We start from the raw sequence: 21125 nt of genomic DNA on the forward strand, positions 1-21125 counted from the left end.
GAATGGGAACTAATGAGTTTACCTTTACAGACATAACCAGTAGATTTGCTAAATGCTAGACTATTAATGTGTTTGTTTATTTAGAAAAGAAATATTTATGCATTTTGCTACTACAGCAGTATGAAAGAAGTAATATGCATAAGAATCCAATTTTTATTTATCATTGCACTATTGTTCTCCATGACTGCACTACTTGAATTTTTTAGTGAGTTTGGAATTTTCTCTTAAGCAAAGCCAAAAAAGAGCATGCATCCTGATACAGGATCCTTTAATGCTGCACAGATCTAGTCAGAGAGCTTTCAGGACTTCATTCCTCTCATTCTGAATGATCTCCCTACAGTACATTTCTGTAAACATGTCACATTAGTGTATGCTGTTTTCTGCAAACTCTTTCGTCCTTTGGGATATCTGGAAAGCATCCAGGAAGACCAACTCAGACAGAAGATGTTTCACACACTTCTGTCATCAATTTCCACTGCTGACTTATTTGCGTACCATCATTTAAATGTGTACAAACCTAAACTGCTCTTTGATGCCGGAGCAAGATCATATCCCAGCATGATCACGTGATAGTAATACAGCAGACACCAAGCCACAGAAAGTGACATAGTCAGTATTTCAATAATCATGTGTTGGCCCAAATGATACCACGTAACTCTATCTAGAGTGTATCCATTGGACAAAAGCTGTTATCACTTGATTTGAAATAATGTATTGATCCCCCTTTACTCTTGAAATAACACACAGTCATCATCTAATTCAGTGATGTTGTAAATTTGTGCTTGTAAGCCAATTTCACATACATGTCAACAAGCATTTTGAGGCTGACATAACTTTGCACTAGAAATCTACAATTCAGTTGATCTTTATGCTTATTATAATTATACTGTGTTATGTAATTACACTTATTCTATTTCCATAATAATTACTATATGTATTTTTACTATGTAATATTTGATGCAGATTATTCCTGTGACGTGAAAGAAATACTACTACCACAAACTTATTCCTCTTAATAAGGTAACTTTGTCCTAGTGCCCTCTATAGTGAACTCAGGGAGATGGGTGCCCTCTCTGGGACAGGGTCCCACCTTTGGTATTTCTTAGTAGTTCTAATATTCTACTCTGACCTTGGATGATATCATAAAATCCCACTTAAAACACTCTGAAAATGAAAATGCATGGCTCAGACCAGTTCAAAGAGGGAAGAAATCCACTGGTATGGCTTTTTTCCTTCCCTTTCTATCTCATTTTGTATTGTTGCTTACCTAAGTGACTAGCTCTAACATGAGAGTTCTACACATTTCTTTGAGTTTTTGACAATATCACCATTAACACTCTTAATTTCCTCAGCTCCTTACACCTTGCTTTAATGTGTGTTGAGAGGTCTCCAACTTACACACTTTATGATCCTCCTCTCAACTCCTTATTAATCTAAGCCTAATTTTCAAAGGAGTTGAACACTTAAAAATGCTCCTGAGGTAAGTGGGAATTAAAACTTTGAATATAACAAGTACAATACAAATGGAAAGTTTAAAAAAAAAATTTAGGCTCTCAAACTGTGGCATCCAAATTGAACAGATACTTTCAAATGTTTTGGAGTGGTTTTTTTTCCCCTAATATCTTACAGTTCCAGTCTGCAAAATGGGCACAATATCACTTTTAGGTCTGAACAATACGTTGAAGAAAAATCATCAGTTAGTTACACACTCAGTATTATGCTTTAATCCTCAAAAGACAGTCCATGACAAAACCAATAACTTAATATAATGTGAAAGATTTGGAGGATCTGCTGGAAGTACAGAGGAACATGACATCTATAATTAAATAAAAAGGAATATTTAATAGCCATTAGGCGTGCACTGTCCTGTTTGTCATTAAACAGAGCAGAGATCTTGCTACAAACAGTATGTTATTGTGTAATTAAATGTATTGGAAATGCAAATGCACATGGGAGTTGAATTAAGATTGCAAACTATGTTATTAATGCTTGGGCGGGGGTGGCCAGCAGAAAGAGTATTGTAGTGAGCATCTTGCTGGTAGAAAGATAAAGACAGATGCTGAGGCTCTACGCTCTGCTGTTCCCATTGTTTGGCTCAAGGCAACTGTGTGCATGGCCAAGATTATAAAACAATCAGCGCTCCTGTTTTTATAGATATTGGAGTGAGACAGCAGTTCAATTTTATGTGCGAATAGGAAATGTCCATGATGACTGTATCAACGCCCTAATTCCCACTGCAAAATGGAAAAGAAAAAAAAAAAAGTATTTCCAAATTCATTTATCCACCATTATATATAATACAGGGTGTTAACTCTGAATCTTTGCCTCAAAAAAATTGAGAAGTTCAAAGAGTGATGTCTCTAAAACACAGCCGTATTTATAACAGTTCCTAAAACTGTGAATACACTATTAATAAACTGTGTGTTTTTGCAGATTCAATACCCCACAGAAAAACACTTAAAAATATGCTAAAACTGGATATCCATAGCTTTTCAGCATCCTGGATATTTAATTGCATAACAGTAAGAGTCACAGTAATTATAAAATCCTTAGCAGCATTTAAATATGATATTAAATACGCTTTAATAGCATATTCACCACATAACTTTTGATTCTCCCTTACTACACTGACTTTTTCTGAACAGGTTCTCAATCCTTCCTGTAAAACTTAAATAACTTCAGCTTTCAAATTTTAATGTTCAGCTTAAGTGAAATTTAGTACTATTTTTATAACTTAAAAACCAATATAAAACATAGCTTTAGGACCTACACGTCATTACTCATTTTGTTCAAGAACTAGTCTTCTGTTATTGTAATTACTATTACTGGAATTATGAAACTGGCCTTTAATAATTCACTGTAGTTGACTCTGATCAATGATGAGTAATACTAAATCCTTCCACTTCAGATAATTTAACCGAGATACTAAATATCAAGATGCCTAAACAGACCAAGAATTATTGAAACCCAACTTCAAAACTACAAACTGGGCACAATTTAATTCATAAAACTATTGAAATGTTGGAGTCTGAATATCTTCCCAAACTTTTAGGAGCAGATTAGTTTATAAACTCTCAAAACTGAATTATTTCTTGCGATACCACAATCATAAATATTTATCTGTTCTACTGAACTACCAAATTCAGTAAGTCAGGGAAAATAAAAACATAACACAGATATACCTGTCAGTCAGTTACTTCATTATATTAAAATTCTGTACAGCCAAAGGTTTCTTTCATGTCTTGGGCACAATCTCTTCCCCCCCCCCACCGCCCCTTACTGCATCTCTCTTCTTTGTATGTGTATGCTAGGCTCTGACACTTGCATAACAGCATCTACAGCAAAACTTGGGGCACTAGTACTGGTTTCTGTTAATATTTTAGATAACGACCCTAAATCCATATTTTTATAAATCTTAGATGTATTAAGGTATGGTCTATCCCTGCAATAAAATGAAAACTTCTGGGCCATTTTAATATCCTTTCACTTAAAATTACAGCAGAAACATGTCGCACAAGTGACAATATCTACATCTGTGCTGCCAGTCATTAAAACACTTTAGATGGTTGAAATTGTTAAATCTCCTTCAACTGAAGAGAAACCTCAAGTGTCAAAGCTCGGTTTGTTGTCAGCAGGCTTCATACTCAGCTGCTACCTTCCCATTTTTTATTAGTGCTTGGGAAGCAGTCACACATCAAGGTCAGTTAGCACACTCACCAGTTGTTCACCAAGTTTACTCACCCTTTGACCTTCTTTGCCAGGTGGACCTTGGGGACCCTCCAGCCCTGGCAAACCCTGAAAATACAAGCATTAAACAAATATAACATTCAGTGTTATTTTCATCCTCTATTATTCTATAGAAGTAAGACGAAGCCAAAGAGCCAGATGTCAGGACAAAGCATTTATTTCTAGTAATAAAAATAGGTTATTCATAATAACTTCTTTCAGGATAATGTTATATTCAGGTGCAAAAAAATACGCAAACAATAACGATTAATCACATTCCTCCATATAAAGGTTGAATCATTTGGAAAAGAAGAGGTAAGTCAGCACTACTTAAGCATACTTATATTTAACTACGGTGTTATATGAAAAGTGATTTATCTTATTAAGTTAGGATGCCATGAGAAAAAAGACAAAAAAAGTTATGTTCAATGAATGATAACTTAACGCTACAACTCAAATTCAAATATAGGCACTGAAGGGGGAGGGAAAGGGAAGGGAGGGGAGGGAAAAGGGACTAAATTTAGCAGAAGGCCTGATGCTCGCTGTATTGTAGGAACCAGCCCTGTGCAGCTTCCTCTGTGTGCCTGGCTCGCCTTTTCAGATCCCTGCGGAGCCACTTCGCTCTCGCCCTCTCTCCTGACCAGGCAGAGGAGATCTGGGTGTTCCGAACATACCCTCGACTCGCGAGCCTTCCTTCTGAGCTCAGCACAAGGTCTGCCTTCGCGGTCACAGACTGTTTCCAATGCTTTGGGGCTTTAATTTTGTATCCGATTAATGTACAATACAATCATAAAGCCTTCAAATAACAGTTCTGTACTCAGAAGAGCACACCCCACACCCCCCGCCTTTATGAGTCACTTTGGAACACGTTTTTTTAAAAAAAATTACTTTGAGGAAGCTAACCAATTTCCACTATAGCAACAAGAAACATGACATCAGTTTCAAGGTAAACAGCAAAAAGCACTGAACAGTTCTACTTTGTATAATTAAAAAAGTCTTGAATATAACGTTGCACATTCTTACAGGGTATCACAAAATTAAAAAACTCGTGTTCAGTTTATTTAAGAGTTTGAAATATTAAAATATTAAATTATTAAGCATTTAAATTACTTGGACTCAGGTATTGCTTCACCTTGAGCTATATCTTTGGTCAAATTCTGAGCTCCTTATTTAGAATCAATTACACATATTTATTGCCCCAATAAGGGTAAACTGAGAATCATGTTTTTAAGTGTCCAGATTTCCAGAAATGAATTTAAAAAGTTCATTTATGATCTCTAATTCCCAAGATAAACTTGAGAAAGTAAGCGGACATGCCAAAGTTGCTAGCTCATATATCTTCAAGTGATGTTTTAAGTTGATTAGAATTAAGTCTGACTTCAATTTTAAATAAAAGTAGTCAGTTCAAGGGTTTTTTTATTCCTACTATTTCTCTACTTTCAAACACTGAAGCTAGAAGAGTACCTCAGACAGTATTTCACTACAAGGTTCTTCTTCTTTCACTTCAGTTTATAATGTAAACAAGATAAACTTTAGGATCATTTACAGAACTGATGTGCACCATTTCCACCTTTCCCCCAAAGTTTATGGAACTAGAATATGCATGACAATGTTGTGTCCAACAAATAGATCACAGTAAGTTAATTACAGTGCAGTTATGTAGCTTATACATGTACAAACGCGTAAAGCAGTAAGTGAATGTGACCTCTGTAAACCTTCTCTACTTTTTCCTCAAGGTAGTTTGGAACATGCAGAGAATTCTGTCTGTCCAACTTACAATAACAATATTCTGCCTTTCTGGAGAAATTCTGGGAATTCAGGAAGAGATGGAGTCTTCTTTTGTTAATATTTCATTTCTAGTGACAACTTTATGCAGGGCAATGAGATGAAAACTTGTAACGTCTATTTTATGGAGGAGGAAATACTTAGCCTCACATATCTGTACAATAAGGCTCGAAGGGGACAAGAATTACACAAGAATGTAACTGCACAGTAATGATAATTAATAGCCAACATTTTTGTCCAAGACCTACTTTTATTCTTTTTCTTCTCTCTACAATATTATTGTCAAGAAAAAGGAACCAGATAAGGAGGTTTATCTTCGAGGAAAGGGAGGAGAGCAGCTTACAATTGGTAACTAGGCAGGGAGGACTACCCTGTACAAGGAGTCACATCCTGACATTGAAACTGAGGTAAAAGTTCACACTAACTTCAGTGGGATCTTCGGTTTAAAAGGTGATAGGACAACATGGGCCACGTTAACTACCATGGCTGTAAAACACTAATATCTTGGCAACGGTAATGACTTAGCTATGCTATCCCTCTTCAGAATTCACTGAGTGAGATCCTGGAAAAACAACTGAAAAGGAAACTTGCAGGAGGAATGAAAAAGAAAACTTTCTCTACAGTGAAATCTGTCTAAAGGGATGAATAAAACATCCCCTGCTGAACTCCTATAAAACATGGCAATGAATGTGACAGTTTAGCACAGAAAAGAATTACATATTTGTAGGAAAGTATCTACTTAGCTTTTATCCCTACTTAACTTCTGGACACCGCCCTTTGGAGATCAACGATCGGATTCTCGACTCCCTCAAATCACGGATGGCACAGTGCGTAGACAAACCCCACCAAAGGAGCCCACCACCGCAGACAGAAAGGGACAGAATACGGACTGAATATATACAGGTGGCCTCACGGGATATGCCTTCAATTGTGTTGAAAACATTGATGTCTAGAAAGCAATCTATGTTACAGGCACCATCTCCTGTAAACATGTAAAAAACTTCCAAAGCAATTAAAATGATTCACTGTGTGTCACCCTGATAGTCTTGTGCTGGCAAAAGAATGGGTATGGCAATGAGCAGAAGGAGGTGAAGGAATAGCACAAGGCAAAGCAAGGTACAAGACCAGCCTATTCCTGTGGCATCAGACTGGCAGGAAAATATAATGCATCCTTACAGTTGGCCAAATATGCGTGGGATTTTCCTGACTCTGCCAGGCCACCTTTGAGGTTGGAAGGTGATACCCTTCTACCTACTTCATGGAGAAGTGAACTAAACCGACATATGCAGTCTTTAGGGCTTGTACCTGTCATGGACCAGGCAAGCCCCCTGGAGTTACGTGCCTGAAGGAACTTGAGGAACATGAAGCGGAAATGTCTCAAACATTACCGTGTAGCCTGGGGAAAAAAACCAGTCGGTAAGCTGGAGATGGGCTCAGGTGCATCTGAGACTTAGAAAATCTCTTACAATGAGTGAGGATGGCTACGAAAAGAGAAGAAACATGATGCACAGACAGGCACAAGAGGGTTGTACAAAATCTTGAAAATGAAGTTAAGAGCGGAAACTTGTGAATTCCTGTATAAGAGGTAAATCATAAAGGGAAGTGATGGCAAGGGAAAAGATGCTGGTTGTGCAGCTAGATAAAGAAAAAGCAAGCATGCTATGAAGCACATGCTGACAGATATTTAAACAAAATATTGTCAAAACTTAGACTAAGCTTTAGTTGAGGGAATACAGGAGAAATGACAGGTTTAAAAATGCTACAGTAGAATAAGTGGGCTTTTAAAAGAACTTGCATGTCATTGAAAATATCTGTAGGTATTAACATTTTAATACTTAACAGTGAATATTTTTTTGCAAGTCTCAGGAGATAAAAGCTAATAAGAATTATTAAACTTGAGATGCTGGAAGAAAAATGTGTTTGGAAGTGATAGAAAATCAGCCAACAGTTCAACCAGTTAAGCTGTTTCAAGTTTCATAAGCTATCAATTTAAAGTGTATTAGCTGGCATGTAGCTATCAGAAGCTGCTTATTACAGACGGGCTAAAATCCTGTCATGTGACCCTGCAGGTACAAAAACATTTTTAAATGCCTGATACATCACGACAAGCATCTGCAGAGACATGGTGGAGACTTGGTTCATAAATTTAATAGCTCAGAGTAACTGCGTAAGAACACACTCTGAACAAAAGCAAAACTTTTATCGTGACCTCTTGGTGAATTAAAACAAAACAAAACAAAAAATCCTGGCTGAAGTGGAAGAGTGAAGTTACTTAAGTTCTTATTCATATTACTTCCTCCACAAGCTTATGGCCGATGCCGAAAGAGTAAAATATTAGACAAATAAGTATATTTTCGGTATTCTGAAAGTTGCTTCAAAACACAGCTGATAGTTTTTGAAGCAGAAGGCTAGACAGCTGCCTTATATACTCGTAGGTAGTGTTGCTGAAAGAGGTTCCGAGCATGGCAGCCTTTCCTTCTCAACACAAATTAGAAATAGAAAACAAATGCTAACAACAATAAGGCAGGTCTAATTAAGGCACAAAATTTATTTCATTATAAACCTTTATAGACTGGTTTCTATGTTCTATACACAAACTACTCTCATGCATTTTTTTCCTCACTATGAATTCCAGCAAACACATGACCTCGATTTTTACGGAATAAATGCTACTAGACAGGGAGAAAGTGTATGTAGTTTAGTGAGACAAGTCAAAGACAAAATCAGGTATGCAGAAGCACCTCATGGTAATGTAAGAATAGGTTATTTTTTAACCATTTGAATATATGAGCTTTTATAATGATAAAACTTGCTACTTTAAAAAGACCCAGCTATAAGAGGCATGATTTGGCTAAGCAATTTGGAAACCATATGTTTACAAACAGAAAGGTATAGCCCTACCGAAACAAAATTAACACTTAAACCTTTTTACAAGTGAATTGGTGGGCAATTCCCACTGCAGGCACTCGACCTAGTTCAACACACAGTTCTCACCAGCATAAAGAAAAGCTGTCACACTGAAGAATTAAATATGCAATGATCCCTCTGTAAAACCCACAAGCTGAGCAGCATAGAATCACACAAATCAATAGTCAGGTAAAAACTGACCACAGATATCCAAATTCCTGACGGAACACGATGTCTGATTACGGGAAAGAGCTGCAGCCTGACTGACTTGAAGAACATTCCCCAGCCACCCAAATACTGCTCGTGGGATGGGTGGTACAGCGGTGGCCGCACTCATGCAAGAATGTCCCAGCATCCCCGACAGGACGCATCAAGATGCAGTTGAATTCGGTCTTAAATTCATCTACTTATCCCAAGATGTTACCAGACAACAGCTTCTACTGTGCAGGTCATGACTGTCACTGTGATCCTTCTATCCTGTTTTGAGGATATTTTCCTCTTTGGCCTGTTTGTACCACATTGAGGGGAAATGAATGGCTTCCTCTCATGAAAGAGTGGACTATTACCCTCAGCAAGCAAAGGAGCTGAAATATAAATACCATCCCTGCAGTCAAGACGGTGACAGTGTTGGTTTCCCAGATATCTTCAAGCCAGTTTACTTGCTGTGACTGTCCTGCCGCCCTACCTTGAAGCCCAAACAGGAGGATGAGGAAAAGAGAGATCTTAAAATATGACTACGATGGTTTCCTCGTCTTGTCCACAAGACTGCCCATCACCACCCATGTGGAAACCCACAAAGCCTGCAGACACACCTCACCGTCCCAAAATTTTGCTAGAGTGGGAAGAACGGCACAGGAAAATCACAGATGGATGACTAATTTCTTGTTGTATTACCGTTCAGTGAGGGAAATTAGAGTACCACTTATCTGAAATACCTCTATCTTCAGCATATCCAAACATGACCTGGTCTCATTTACATCCTTACTGAAGTCAGTCAAGATGGCAAGTTGAAAGATTTGTACCCCATGTTTGGCCTCTTACGGCTCCTGCAGTAATTGTACTGTTTTCTTGGGAGCGTAAAGTGGAATAGGCCACAATTTTGCTTTCAGAACTGCTGCCAACCCGTTTACTTCTGTGGGAAAGGAGGCAGCATTTAGCAGAAGTATTTCAGTCTGCCAGAAAACATGATCAGCTACATTTTCATGATAATTTATTACTGAAGCAAACAGAAAATATGTTCTCACTGATCTCATTATGCTTTGGGTTGGGTCATTTCTGTAGCTCTCTCTGGTAACTTAACTTGAAATCTAATTCGCTTCAAAGACAATCATTTCAAAGGGAAATTGGAAGAGTAATTTCACAGAAGTTCACACTTTATGAACCTAGTACTTTTAATAGACATGGGTGTATTTTCTAAGCAAAAAAAGTATCATTTAAAATCCTGAGGCGTAATTTGAAACAATTCTTTACATTGATGTCTACTGCATATGGGACTATTCTCAAATTATTCTTCTAATAAAGGACATATAAATCACATTCATGCCAATTTAGCAGACTGCAAATTTTTGAAAAAGAAATTTTCTGTAAGGCTAAGACATCAATCTTCACTTGTGCCTTCAGTATCAGTATTACTGCATAAAGAAGATAAAAAACAGATTGAAACTGCTAAAACATCTTCTATTTCGCTAAAAGGGTAATCTTAATAGGATCTGCTTCCATACTTAAAAAGCATTTTTTAAAGAAGAGAATATTTGCAAGTTATACTGTGAGAGTTAAAGATCACTGTATCTCATGCAAAACAACTGAACAGTTCAGTATTTTCATGAAATTAATACACCTCCGTTAAAAGCTCAAGAAAATAAATTTCAGATTTTTCTCCAAGGGGTGTATATGAAAAGAAAAGACAGAATGAAAATATAATTTTCTGTCTATACTTTCTATACTTAACTAAAATTGCTCTCCTTTATGTGATTACATGAAAGGAAAGAGGATAATATTAGTTGAGATGCTTACTAATGGGGGTATGTGCCCCCTTAAGTAATACAAGTTATTCAGATGACTTATTTTTTCCACTGTGAGAAAAGAAAGGAATTGTGTGCAGAAGTCAAGACAAGCAAAAACTGGCACATGATTTTTCAGGAAGAATCGTCCAAAATACTGCTGCCCATTACAAGAGCAAGAACTCCGGGATACCAAACGCCTCCTCTTCAGAGTTCTGTGTAAATGCCAAATAATTACACTACGACCAAAGTGTTGCATCAAATGAATTTGTGAAATCCCTAGGCGATGCTGCCGAAAGTGAATTTTAGCTTTACACGAATAACTGCCAAGGCTCCGAGGGGAAAGCTGCGTAATCTGTTGCTGGTGTTTGTTTAGGGAGGGGAGAGCCAAAAGTGACGGCAGAGCTTGCCCGGGCCTGAATCTGCAGCTTCCTCCCGCAGCCGCCTCCACGCCGCACTTGTGCGCCAGTTTCCTTTGGCTCGATTTAACCAGACCTAGGAGCCAACATTCCAACTATCTGTTTAGTAAGCAAGTCTTGGGGACTTCTGTCTGTGACCGACTTAAGCCTCGGCTTCTGCGTAAACACTTGGTGCCATCTGGATGACTATTTTATAACTCCTGAAAGGGATAGGTTCGCAGGAACGTACGTACGGACGCTCGTTTTCCTCAGGAACTAAAAGCAGTGTATCGAGTGTCAAGAGGAATAGTTATCATATATTTTACAAGAGATGGCTGCGCTACCTTCCCTCACCTGTCGCACTTCTGACACGGCACGCACGGGCTTAAGCTGGGGATACCAGAGTGGGCAAGTTGCGGAGCCAGCTGTGCCCCTGCAGAAAACAGTCCCCAGCTTCTGCCACCACATTCCACATTTTGACAAACCCACAAAACATAGCAGTATAATCCCTCCCGTTTATTCTCTGAAGGGTCCTCGGCTACAGTACAATTTATCAAGGAACTTAAACTTTTAAAGACTAAACATATCCCTGCATAAAGTGGGCAAAATTAGGGAGAAAAGTTCAAAATATATTCCCAGCATGCATTATAAAAACTTGAAAAGTACTAACGAAAAGAGACATCTAGTACTTACAGAGCAATTCAGAAAGAACATACCAGAGAGATTAAAGACAGCATAAAGAAAGGATGAGAATCAGTCATGACTTTGGACTACTCCCATAAAACTACTACCATAACTGAGGAGACAAAATACATAGATATATCTTGAGTTGTGTAGTGTTAACTGACTCCATGGAAACATAGAAAAACTTTATATCCTTACTAAAAGTGCTTAAATATGCACATATATGTCAAGAGTTAACGATCTGAGCCACTAAAATGTATTTGTATGAATAATGCATGAATCAAATATACTTAGAACTGCTGAAATCATTAATTTCGTTAGGATTCTACATAAAGCCTATGAATTTTCTCATATATTTCTTTTTACAGCTTAGCATATTTTGCACTACAACGCTGTTTCTTTTTTCCCCTCTAATTCATCATGCAAGAATGATGAAATTGTATTAACAAGACTTCTGTACCTGCCTTAAAGAAATGTACAGAAACACATGGCCTGCAATTCTAATTCTCTTCACTGCAGAAACGTATAGTCAGGCATACACAATTTCCTTCTGAGTTATCTGCTATTTCTGCAAGTGAGATGTTTTGTTAAGTGTGCATGCTTTAGGGTTTTGGTACAGATTTTCTGTTAACTGACATCAACCAGGAGTATTCAGAGGTCTACCATTTTTTTCAGAGCAATGCACTTTCTGAGCTGTGAAATTTCCATTTCAAACTCATAAAATCATTTTGCATCTTAAAAAAGCAGTGGTATTACTTCCCATTTTGCAGTTTGGCGTATGCTCACCCACCTGACAGGTTGTTACAGCTGCTGGGTATTTATGAATTTGGCCACACATACTGCCTCCAAGTATCCCTCATTCTCTACAGAGACTATAATGGCTGTATTTGTCAGTCGAACACTTTTAAAAATACAGCTTTTTCCTCCAAGTACTAATAACTTCATTCTCTTCTGCATTTTTTCATGTTGGAAGACAGAGCTCGCTTACCGTGCTTCTGAGCAGCGCGGGATTTCCTACACATCAGGGATGCCCGAGCACTTTTAGACACAGGGTCACTGACACCTTTTAGACTTTCACAGGTACCAATAGCACAGACAAATGAAAAAACAAGAGTTTATACCACTCACTGTTCCGTGCTTCTGTAGATTACCTACGGACAACTCTCTGCGGACCGAAGGACCACCGCCCAGCTGTTTGGGAACGACTGCAGTGAAGCAGTCTCAGCCTTTTGCCACCTTCACGCTCCCCGCGCTGAGGACAAGACCAGAGTGCAGGTCTGTGCGTGGGCAGAACGTTCCGGCCCTGCACAACGCTGCTGATGCTCTAGTTTATACTGAGACCGGCATATATGGTAGACCTTCTCCAGCTTATTCCACCGGTGTGTGATTTTGATGGAAATACATAGGAATGGAAGAGCTGCGCAGGGCAGCAGAGCTCTGGAATGCCATCGTTTCCCACCTGTCTCAATATGCAATTGCACTGGGGCAGAAGGTCGACGACCCAGGCCCTGTTGTCCAGTTCGAGCAAAACCAAGTGCCTTTCAGTATTCCCTCCCTCCCTGCCCAAATGCGTTTTGGACTTAGCTCTAACAGCGTGTCATTATTTGCACTCCTCTTGCCTCCCTGCACCCCAGCATAATAATTCATTTTGCATTTTGATAAAAAGAAATAAATCATTTTCACATTAAGAAAAACTAAAAATGACTATAAGTAGAGGATAACTTTATGACATCATGCATGAGTCCCAAATGAATGGAACATTTAAAAACTTTGCTTTAACAGCGTTCATAACTGAAACACTGATGTCACATTTTGGCTCTAAGAGGATGAACGGTCCCGACACAGTAAGTTCTCATTCAGTGACACATGAATCTTGATATTATCTGACCTCCTACTCATTCACAGCAAGATATGACATCTTCCTTTCATGATTATATATCCTAAGAGTCACGGCCACACAGAAGTCACACAAATAAAACAACTCTGAAGACTGGATTTTCCCTGAGCCACCACTATTCATGTCATTTGTCTTTTAGCTCTTGCCAACAGAAACACATGACCATTTACAGTGGTGGAGAGAGAAAGCCTTCCTGCTGGGCCGTATATTCCCGCAGTGTTGTAATCTGTCTTCAAACTGCTAAACCAATTCACACTCACTCTTGTCTCTTCTCTCAGTTAGCAGCTACACGAAAAAAAAATGTTTCAGTACATCAGTTACTAACATCCCTCTGAAGACTAGTATCTGCTTTCCTAAAATTTAAAATGTTTCCTTTTAAAAAGCGTGAGGACAACCATCAGTGGATGTACCAATGCAGAGACATCTGGCTATGCCTGAATCAACTGAACTGAAACATTTGCACAGCATTTTATAATCAAAGAAATGCAATTCTTTGACAGTCCATTTTATGAAAGTGAATCACTGAAGGTACAGAAAGAGTAAGTTCAGTCAGTTTGAAAGCAGCGTCTGATTTTCGATATCATACTACTAACCTCTGAATGTGACTATTAGGAAAGCTAAGTGTCCACAACTGCAACTGAAGACAATGAATGCATTTGAAACAGGCCCAACATACCCAGGTGCTGCTATCCGAATGGATGTAGTCATTTTTCCATCATTTACACAAGAAATGCTCAAAAGGACCATTCTATGGTTCTATAGCGCACAGAAAATAGGCATCCTCAATTCTAATTCCTATGTCTTATCTTCAGAAGTATCCTATTACTATTTCAGTGATCCCTTCAAGGCCTGTAAGAATCTGTCTGAAGCAAGATCTACTCCAATCCATCTATTGCAGTAACAATCCTAGAATCAAGGTTGTTTACTAAAAATATTTCACTGTTAACTCTTTCAACACACATTTTGGCGGTATATTCAAGAGCTGAAGGACATAAATGGCCCTGTTTACCTCCAGCAAGACACAAACTGTAGCAAACAGACACTGATCTTGGGACACAGGACTAATTTATCTCCAGGAAATCAAGACACCGGATATTTAGATTTCCTAATCCAAAAACAAGTACCATAAAAGATGGCAACTTAATTTTGAAACCTTAGAGTAGAATTTATTTTTATGTTATGGGTCTCTGGTTACATCCTTCAATGTTCGTCAGATCTAATGGAGATCCTTGCTGCTCAGTCTTGGAAATGGAGAGAGTGAAAAGACAATCTATAATCATTTACATTATGAATGATAGTTCTTATGAAGTTTATTTAGGATTACATGGGCAACAAGAATAACGTAGAAGTAGTTCATAACACTGAGTTTGGGGGAAGAGCTATTCATGCTGTGGAACCACAGCCTGGGAATTCGGGAGCTTTTCTCTTTGTTTTCATTTTTGCCATGCTCTTTTGCACCATTCTCAATTGTTTTTACTCAAATGGACTGTCCTTAATGGGAGGCCTTCTCATTTCAGTTTGTGAGAAAAATCACTTTGGTTCACAGAGAATTCATTACTTTTATGAAGCAAAACTTGCCCTGGAGAGTTTTGGGGAATTTCTCTTCAGGCTTCTTACACGCTTGGGGCACAGATCATTGCAAAGAAATTAAAAACATCTTCCACCATCTCACTGCAAGGAAATTAAAAACATCTTCCACCATCTCTATGGCACTATCTAGCCAGAATACAACTAATACGCAGGTCAATTCTCTTTTCTGGTGCACAGGCACGTACCATATCCTCACAAAGAAACCGTTAGATCCATACTCAAGAAGTCTTTCCTTGATACTTGAAAGACAACCAATTGTCATGTCTGACCTCACATATTCCTTTTTGCAGGTAAATTACAGAAAAGGAATAAATGAATTGGTGACCAAATTTGCAACTTCCTGAGTCTGATATGCAGAAGACAGACACCTGTCTGCTTTTTTCCCTCTGAGAATTGTAGAAACCATAAAACCCCCCTAAATTATTGAAATATTGTTCTTCATACAAATCTAGTAAGTGATTTTCCATCATTATAACATTACATTTCTTTTTCCTTTCCAGTCTGTGTTTGCTATGCATATCTGATGATTACATAAGATAAAAAGATTGTATGGATGTCAAGACCACGACATGTAACTCTGCAAGTGTTTGAAAGGACAAACTAAACAATTTTCTACTCTGTGTGAAAAGAATTTTACAACCTCTTTTTCCGGGTAGAGAATGCTTCATAGAGAAGCATAGGCTATGCTCAAATATTATTAGACATGTCCAATCACCAAAATTTAAATGGACTATAATTAAGCCCATACTGAAATTATTTCAATTATTTTTATTATCGATAGCAGCATTACTGCGTAATGCAAGGAACCAGAAGCATATGACGTGCTTCATAAAAGACAATGGTCTATGTCTTTGTGGTACCAACAAATGGAGTGAGCCCAAGCATGCGACTGTGTGTGTGATCAACAGCAAATATCAAGCTGGACTGGTGGCAAGTAGGTGAAATGGCCTGGAAACCAGGGGAATATACATGTGTGTGTGTACACATGTGTTTTGCGTGGGAGTCTGTGAGTGAGGAGGTCTGTGAGCCTCAGGGGGGACTGAAGGTCCAGGTCCCAGGAACTGGAAAGACCAGGAGCAGGGACACCTACTGGTTAGGCTGTGTGTCAGCTCAGCTGCTAGAGGAATGCACATTGTATATACGTCCATATTTCCAGTACGAGACCGTCATCACGATCAGCCAGAGAGAGTACAGGGTGAGGCCGTTGGTGCTGTTTGTGTTTGTGGGAGTGCTGAGTGTCCCCATCTGTGCTGACCTGTGTGGCCAGACCTGTCTATATGTGTTGTATGTATGCTTGCGTGCCAATTTGGAGTGCATGCTCAGCCCCGCTGCCAGTAGGACCTGAGGGCAAAGAGCTGTGACAGCCTCACATCTATCTGGCTGCTGGATGCATCCCCATGTTCTTAACTTCCTGAAAATAGGGTCTTGTGTGTCAAATTTGAACATATGCATGCTATATATAGAATCCTGTGTCATATATAGGGCATTGCACGCATAACTAAGTACTTAATAGAATAACCTGATGATAGAGTATTTACAGTATCTGAAAAAGCATTAAGTAGTTTTGCAAGCTTTTACTGAAAAGTGGTTTTCACTAAAAATAACAAGGGAATTATTTGGCTTTAACCAGCCTATACTATCTATACACAGAACAAAACCCCCAATATTCTTGTTAGCATTTGGTGGGAAACAAGATGTTTTAAATATGCTTATTTTCTTTATATCTATAAAATTCCCTTTTCCCTGCTTCACAATTCATACAGAAAATGGAGAGGCGTTCTAAAGAAAGGTACTTGGCTCTTAAATTTAATAATGAAAGTATTTACATTGCAAATAAGCTAAAAACTGCAACATCTCTTAGTGATTTTCTTTCATCTGTTTTTGTTTTACATGTACTTACGCTCAAGGCAGCTGGTCCCGGAGGTCCTGCATCTCCCTAGTTAAAATAGAAGAGTAAGCAAATCAGCAATCTCTCTAGCTGTACATATTTAACCTCTAGGCATTTTAGAGGATATGCATTACTGCAGAAGTAAATTCAGTATAATAATCAAACATGCTCCAATTATGAAAATATATGAGTAAAGCAATGTTCTTTTTCAGTAATGGCGTAGATGTACACAGTTCACCACAGGTTAAATGGAAGAAAATGGCAGGCATCTGCATAAATGAATCACAGCTTAAAAAAGGCAATCCTTCAAAACGTATTTGCATGTTAAATTACAAGCTGCAGCTTACATGCACAAGGTGGCCACTGAAGTCAGTGTGACAGCTCACATATGTAATGACATCTGTGTAAAATGTTCACAGAATTAGGTCGCTGAGGCATGAATTGTGCTCTCAGACCTTCAGATTCAGTCCGTGGGAGCAAATCAGAGCATCCAGAGAACAATTCAGAACATCTAATTTAGGCTCCTGCTCTGAATTCCATTCAAAATTTATTGTGATAAAGAGTACTTGTCTTCCATATTTACAGTTAGTCTGTGTTCATATTCTTCAACCCTTAAACTACACAAATGGCAGCAGTGGGTGTTCATCACATGTAGTTAAGACAATGTGTTCAATATTGAAGAAATATCATGCATACTCGCATATATGTACAACTTTATGGATAAAAAAAAGTACCTTTTCTCCTTTAGGACCAGCCACACCAGGACTACCAGGGTCACCTTTTAGTCCCTGGGCAAAGAAGAAAAATGCGTATTTGTTGTCATGTGCGGAAAGCGTTGGACAAAATCCTGTAGTGCTGTGATTTAGTATATGCTAACCAACTAAGCCTAAAATATTATCACATTATTAGTACTGCTATCTCATAATTCTTTATTTTGATTATTTTGTGAACAAAGAAACATCTATCAAAGACTGCATCTGTCTTCAACACATAATTAAACATACAAAGTGAACTATCTACTTGATTGTGCCTCATTATGGCAAGTAGCATGTAGAAATACAAAGTTCCATTGCAGTCCCAATAGGTCCGTGTCTTGCATGGCCAACAAAGATAAAATAAAATACTAGAGAAAGTACGAGTACATTCACTTAACCTCTGCTAAAATTGGGAGAGGCAGAGGTGGACAGAGAGCTGTGGATTCTATGTTTCAAGTAGCAATGCTGAGCTGGCGAGCAACAGCAGGGTATAGCTCAGAGCTGCCGCACATCCTCTCACACTCCCATCTTCACCAGTGTTTGAAAAGGCAATTAGAGAAATAATTGAGTCCTTCATATGTCCCTTCTTAGTTCTGCCTTCAGCCGGAGAAGCAGATAATACTGCCTAGTCTTAACATGTTACATACGCAGCAATTTCACAATCGCAGAATCATAGAACAGTTTGGTTTGGAAGGGACCTTTAAAGCTCATCTAGTCCAGCCCCCTGCAGTGAGCAGGGACATCAACTCGATCAGGTTGCTCAGAGCCCCGTCCAACCTTGACCTTGAATGTTTCCAGGGATGGGGCATCCACAGCCTCTGTGGACAACCTTTTCCTATGTTTCACCATTCTCATCGTAAAAAATTTCCTTCTCCTATCTAGTCTGAATCTACCCTCTAGATGGTCTACGATACAGCTCTTCCACTAACACCTCTCATCAAAAGCACCCCCAAAAAAATCTTTAGAGCCAGCACATAATCTTTGTTGTCTTCTCCTTGCTGCAAAACACATGGAAAAGCGAGAGGTTTTGAAATATGCCCAGCAAATTCAAGCCATTCTGCAATCAGGAATGAACTTAATCCTGATGCTGGACCAACCTGTCAGGAACTCCTTGTTTAAGCCAAGAGATTTGTCTTGTGCCTTCCCTCTGATCATTGCTTTAGAGGCATGTGACAGGAGACCATGTACATTGTAAGTCAGAGAGCGCTCTACAGGTTCAAAGATTTTCCTTAGAAACCCAATGGCAATAATGTAGGCAATAAAGGACCGAATCATAATGAGATACTCCACAAGTAGGCCACCATCGTTATTATTGCGGAGGTTAGATAGGTCAAGGACAGAAAAAATTCATCTACATTTGGATTAGGGTTTACTAACTTAAGGTCTTCCCAGCCCCCTTTTTGCCCTTGCAAACTCACTTCCTCAGTTTGCGATAATTGGAAAGATGGAGACAACTGCCATGAAAATGATAAGTAACATCTGTGCCTTGGTGGGTACAGAAACATTAAATCAGTGAGTGTTCTAAATACTGCATATTTGTGCAACTTCACTTCCTGCTAAAATTACATTAATTCACCATCTGGAAGGAACATCATTTAGAACTATATGAGCATTTAAGTACCCACTTTGAATTAAATTTGTGGTTGTTGTAAATACCCCTGATTTAGCTTTGATTTGTCCTTTATTAAGCTTGCCAAATATGTAATAGTTAAATCAGAAGTAGTTTTGCTGTTTGAACTTAAAAAATGTAATAGGCAGATGGATTCAAAAACCAAGCCAAAAAATTGCTTTCTTTATACAATCTGCATATGTATGACATAGTTTTAGTATTGTTTCCATTTACTGCATTTTACTTTTCACCTCCTTCTGAAAGACTGCATAAAACACATCCACTCCATATTCTAAAAAGACATTTTAGCGATTTTTCAGGTATGCAAACTGTATGGATTTGGTTCAAAATCACCATTAACAAATCAGCAGTGGAACAATAGGTTTCAGTTTAAGAATTAGCTCTTAGGCTGCATATTTACAGAAAAGAAAAGATAAGGCTAAAAAAAAAATCTGCAACTCACAGACAGCAATATGTATCTGTGTGTGTCTCTACTGAATAGAAAAGACAACTGCAGATGAAAGATACTAAACCCAAGCCATGTATCATCAAACTATGAACCTCATTTTTTCCTAACTGGTGTGTTTAAAGCTTTTACTAGTGTTCCTGCAGTGCACCTCGGTGAGATATGCAGTTTGACAGCTACTGCAGAGATGATGACCACAGAGGTCGACCTCACATAAAAAGGACAAGGGGAAACTACGTACTTGACAACAAGCCTTACAGGGTTTGAAGCAGGATTTTTGAGTGCCCAGGAAGGTTTTCATAGGAAGTATTTATTTTAAGATACTTGAATTAGCTTTCCTTTGCAGTTTAAAAGCCCAAGAAAGAGCAGTAGTATCAGGAAAAAAAAATTGCTTAAAAGGTTATCCCACTAGAAGTATTTCTTGTTCTTCTACACATTATATATCTTTTAAAAATAATATCATCTTAAGTCCCAGACATAGTGAATGCTTGCAAAACCACATCTGGTACTGCACCATGCCTATTCTTCCCTACAGCCACCTTTTTAAAGCTGCTGAGAGGTTTAGCTGCTGCTGACTGTCTCTGAAATGACATAAGAAGTAAGAATTCCTGTGCTAAGTCAAATCTGTAGCTCCTTCTAGCACAGTACGGTACAGTATCCTGTTTCTGGCAGAGACCAGAACAGGATGCTTCAGTAAAATGGATGTGGTTATCTAACAGATATAATTTGGATGATTTTAGATTAAGCTTTAAATTAGAAAAGCTCGTTTTCTGCAATATTTTAGGAGAACGAGGTCAGTTTTGAAAACAACAAACTAATTTTTATTGATCTAAGGAGCCTGTTACCAGATTTGCCAGAAATTCAAGAACTGAGTAAAAATTCCAGCAGCTCTCAAGAGAGAGGGTGAATGAATTATTGAATTCTATCCCGATCTAATTCTACCTTTTAGGGAGCCATATAATAATACACATTTGTGAGTTCATGAACAGTCTTCAGCTGGTGCTTTTTCTCCTCTGTAAGGACTACAGCTCGGTCTTTTTACAGGTCAGAATCCTTACATTACAGTTCCTCTATGGATGGCAAAATGTAAAGTAAACGTTAGGATATGCATGTATAAGGCCAACTCAAGGCTAACAAGATAACATGAAAAATGGTAAAAATGATAAATGTTTTTTATGTATATAATAAAACAGGTATTACTGTAAGACAATTTCTGACCAATAGAGAAATTACTGGAACAAGTATATCACAAATTTCAACAAGGGCATAAAGTCAACAAAATTGGGGCCAATGGGTGTAAGATTAAACTAGAGGCAGGCTTTTTATTTGGAAGGGGATGACAATGGTATTTCTTCTGGTGGAAGGAATTTAAAGGAGAAGTTACCATATGGGTTGACACTATTTTTGATAAATATTTAAC

At 38.3% G+C, this 21125-nt stretch overlaps 1 protein-coding gene across 1 annotated transcript in view; it reads right to left on the reverse strand.

The window, feature by feature from the left end:
• Positions 1–15830: 15830 nt before the first annotated feature.
• The window catches only part of LOC104830719 (collagen alpha-1(XIX) chain-like), a 106371-nt gene continuing 101076 nt past the window's right edge, over positions 15831–21125 (reverse strand). The window contains exons 13-15 of the mRNA XM_010565831.1: positions 17610–17663; positions 16888–16923; positions 15831–15935 (exon numbers count right to left, since the gene is read on the reverse strand). Of these exons, the coding sequence (XP_010564133.1) occupies positions 15831–15935; positions 16888–16923; positions 17610–17663 (195 nt within the window). The remainder of the gene's footprint in view (positions 15936–16887; positions 16924–17609; positions 17664–21125) is intronic.

This window comes from Haliaeetus leucocephalus, unplaced genomic scaffold (genome assembly GCF_000737465.1).
Source record: "Haliaeetus leucocephalus isolate CR32 unplaced genomic scaffold, Haliaeetus_leucocephalus-4.0 Scaffold195, whole genome shotgun sequence".
Taxonomy (NCBI): Eukaryota; Metazoa; Chordata; class Aves; order Accipitriformes; family Accipitridae; genus Haliaeetus; species Haliaeetus leucocephalus.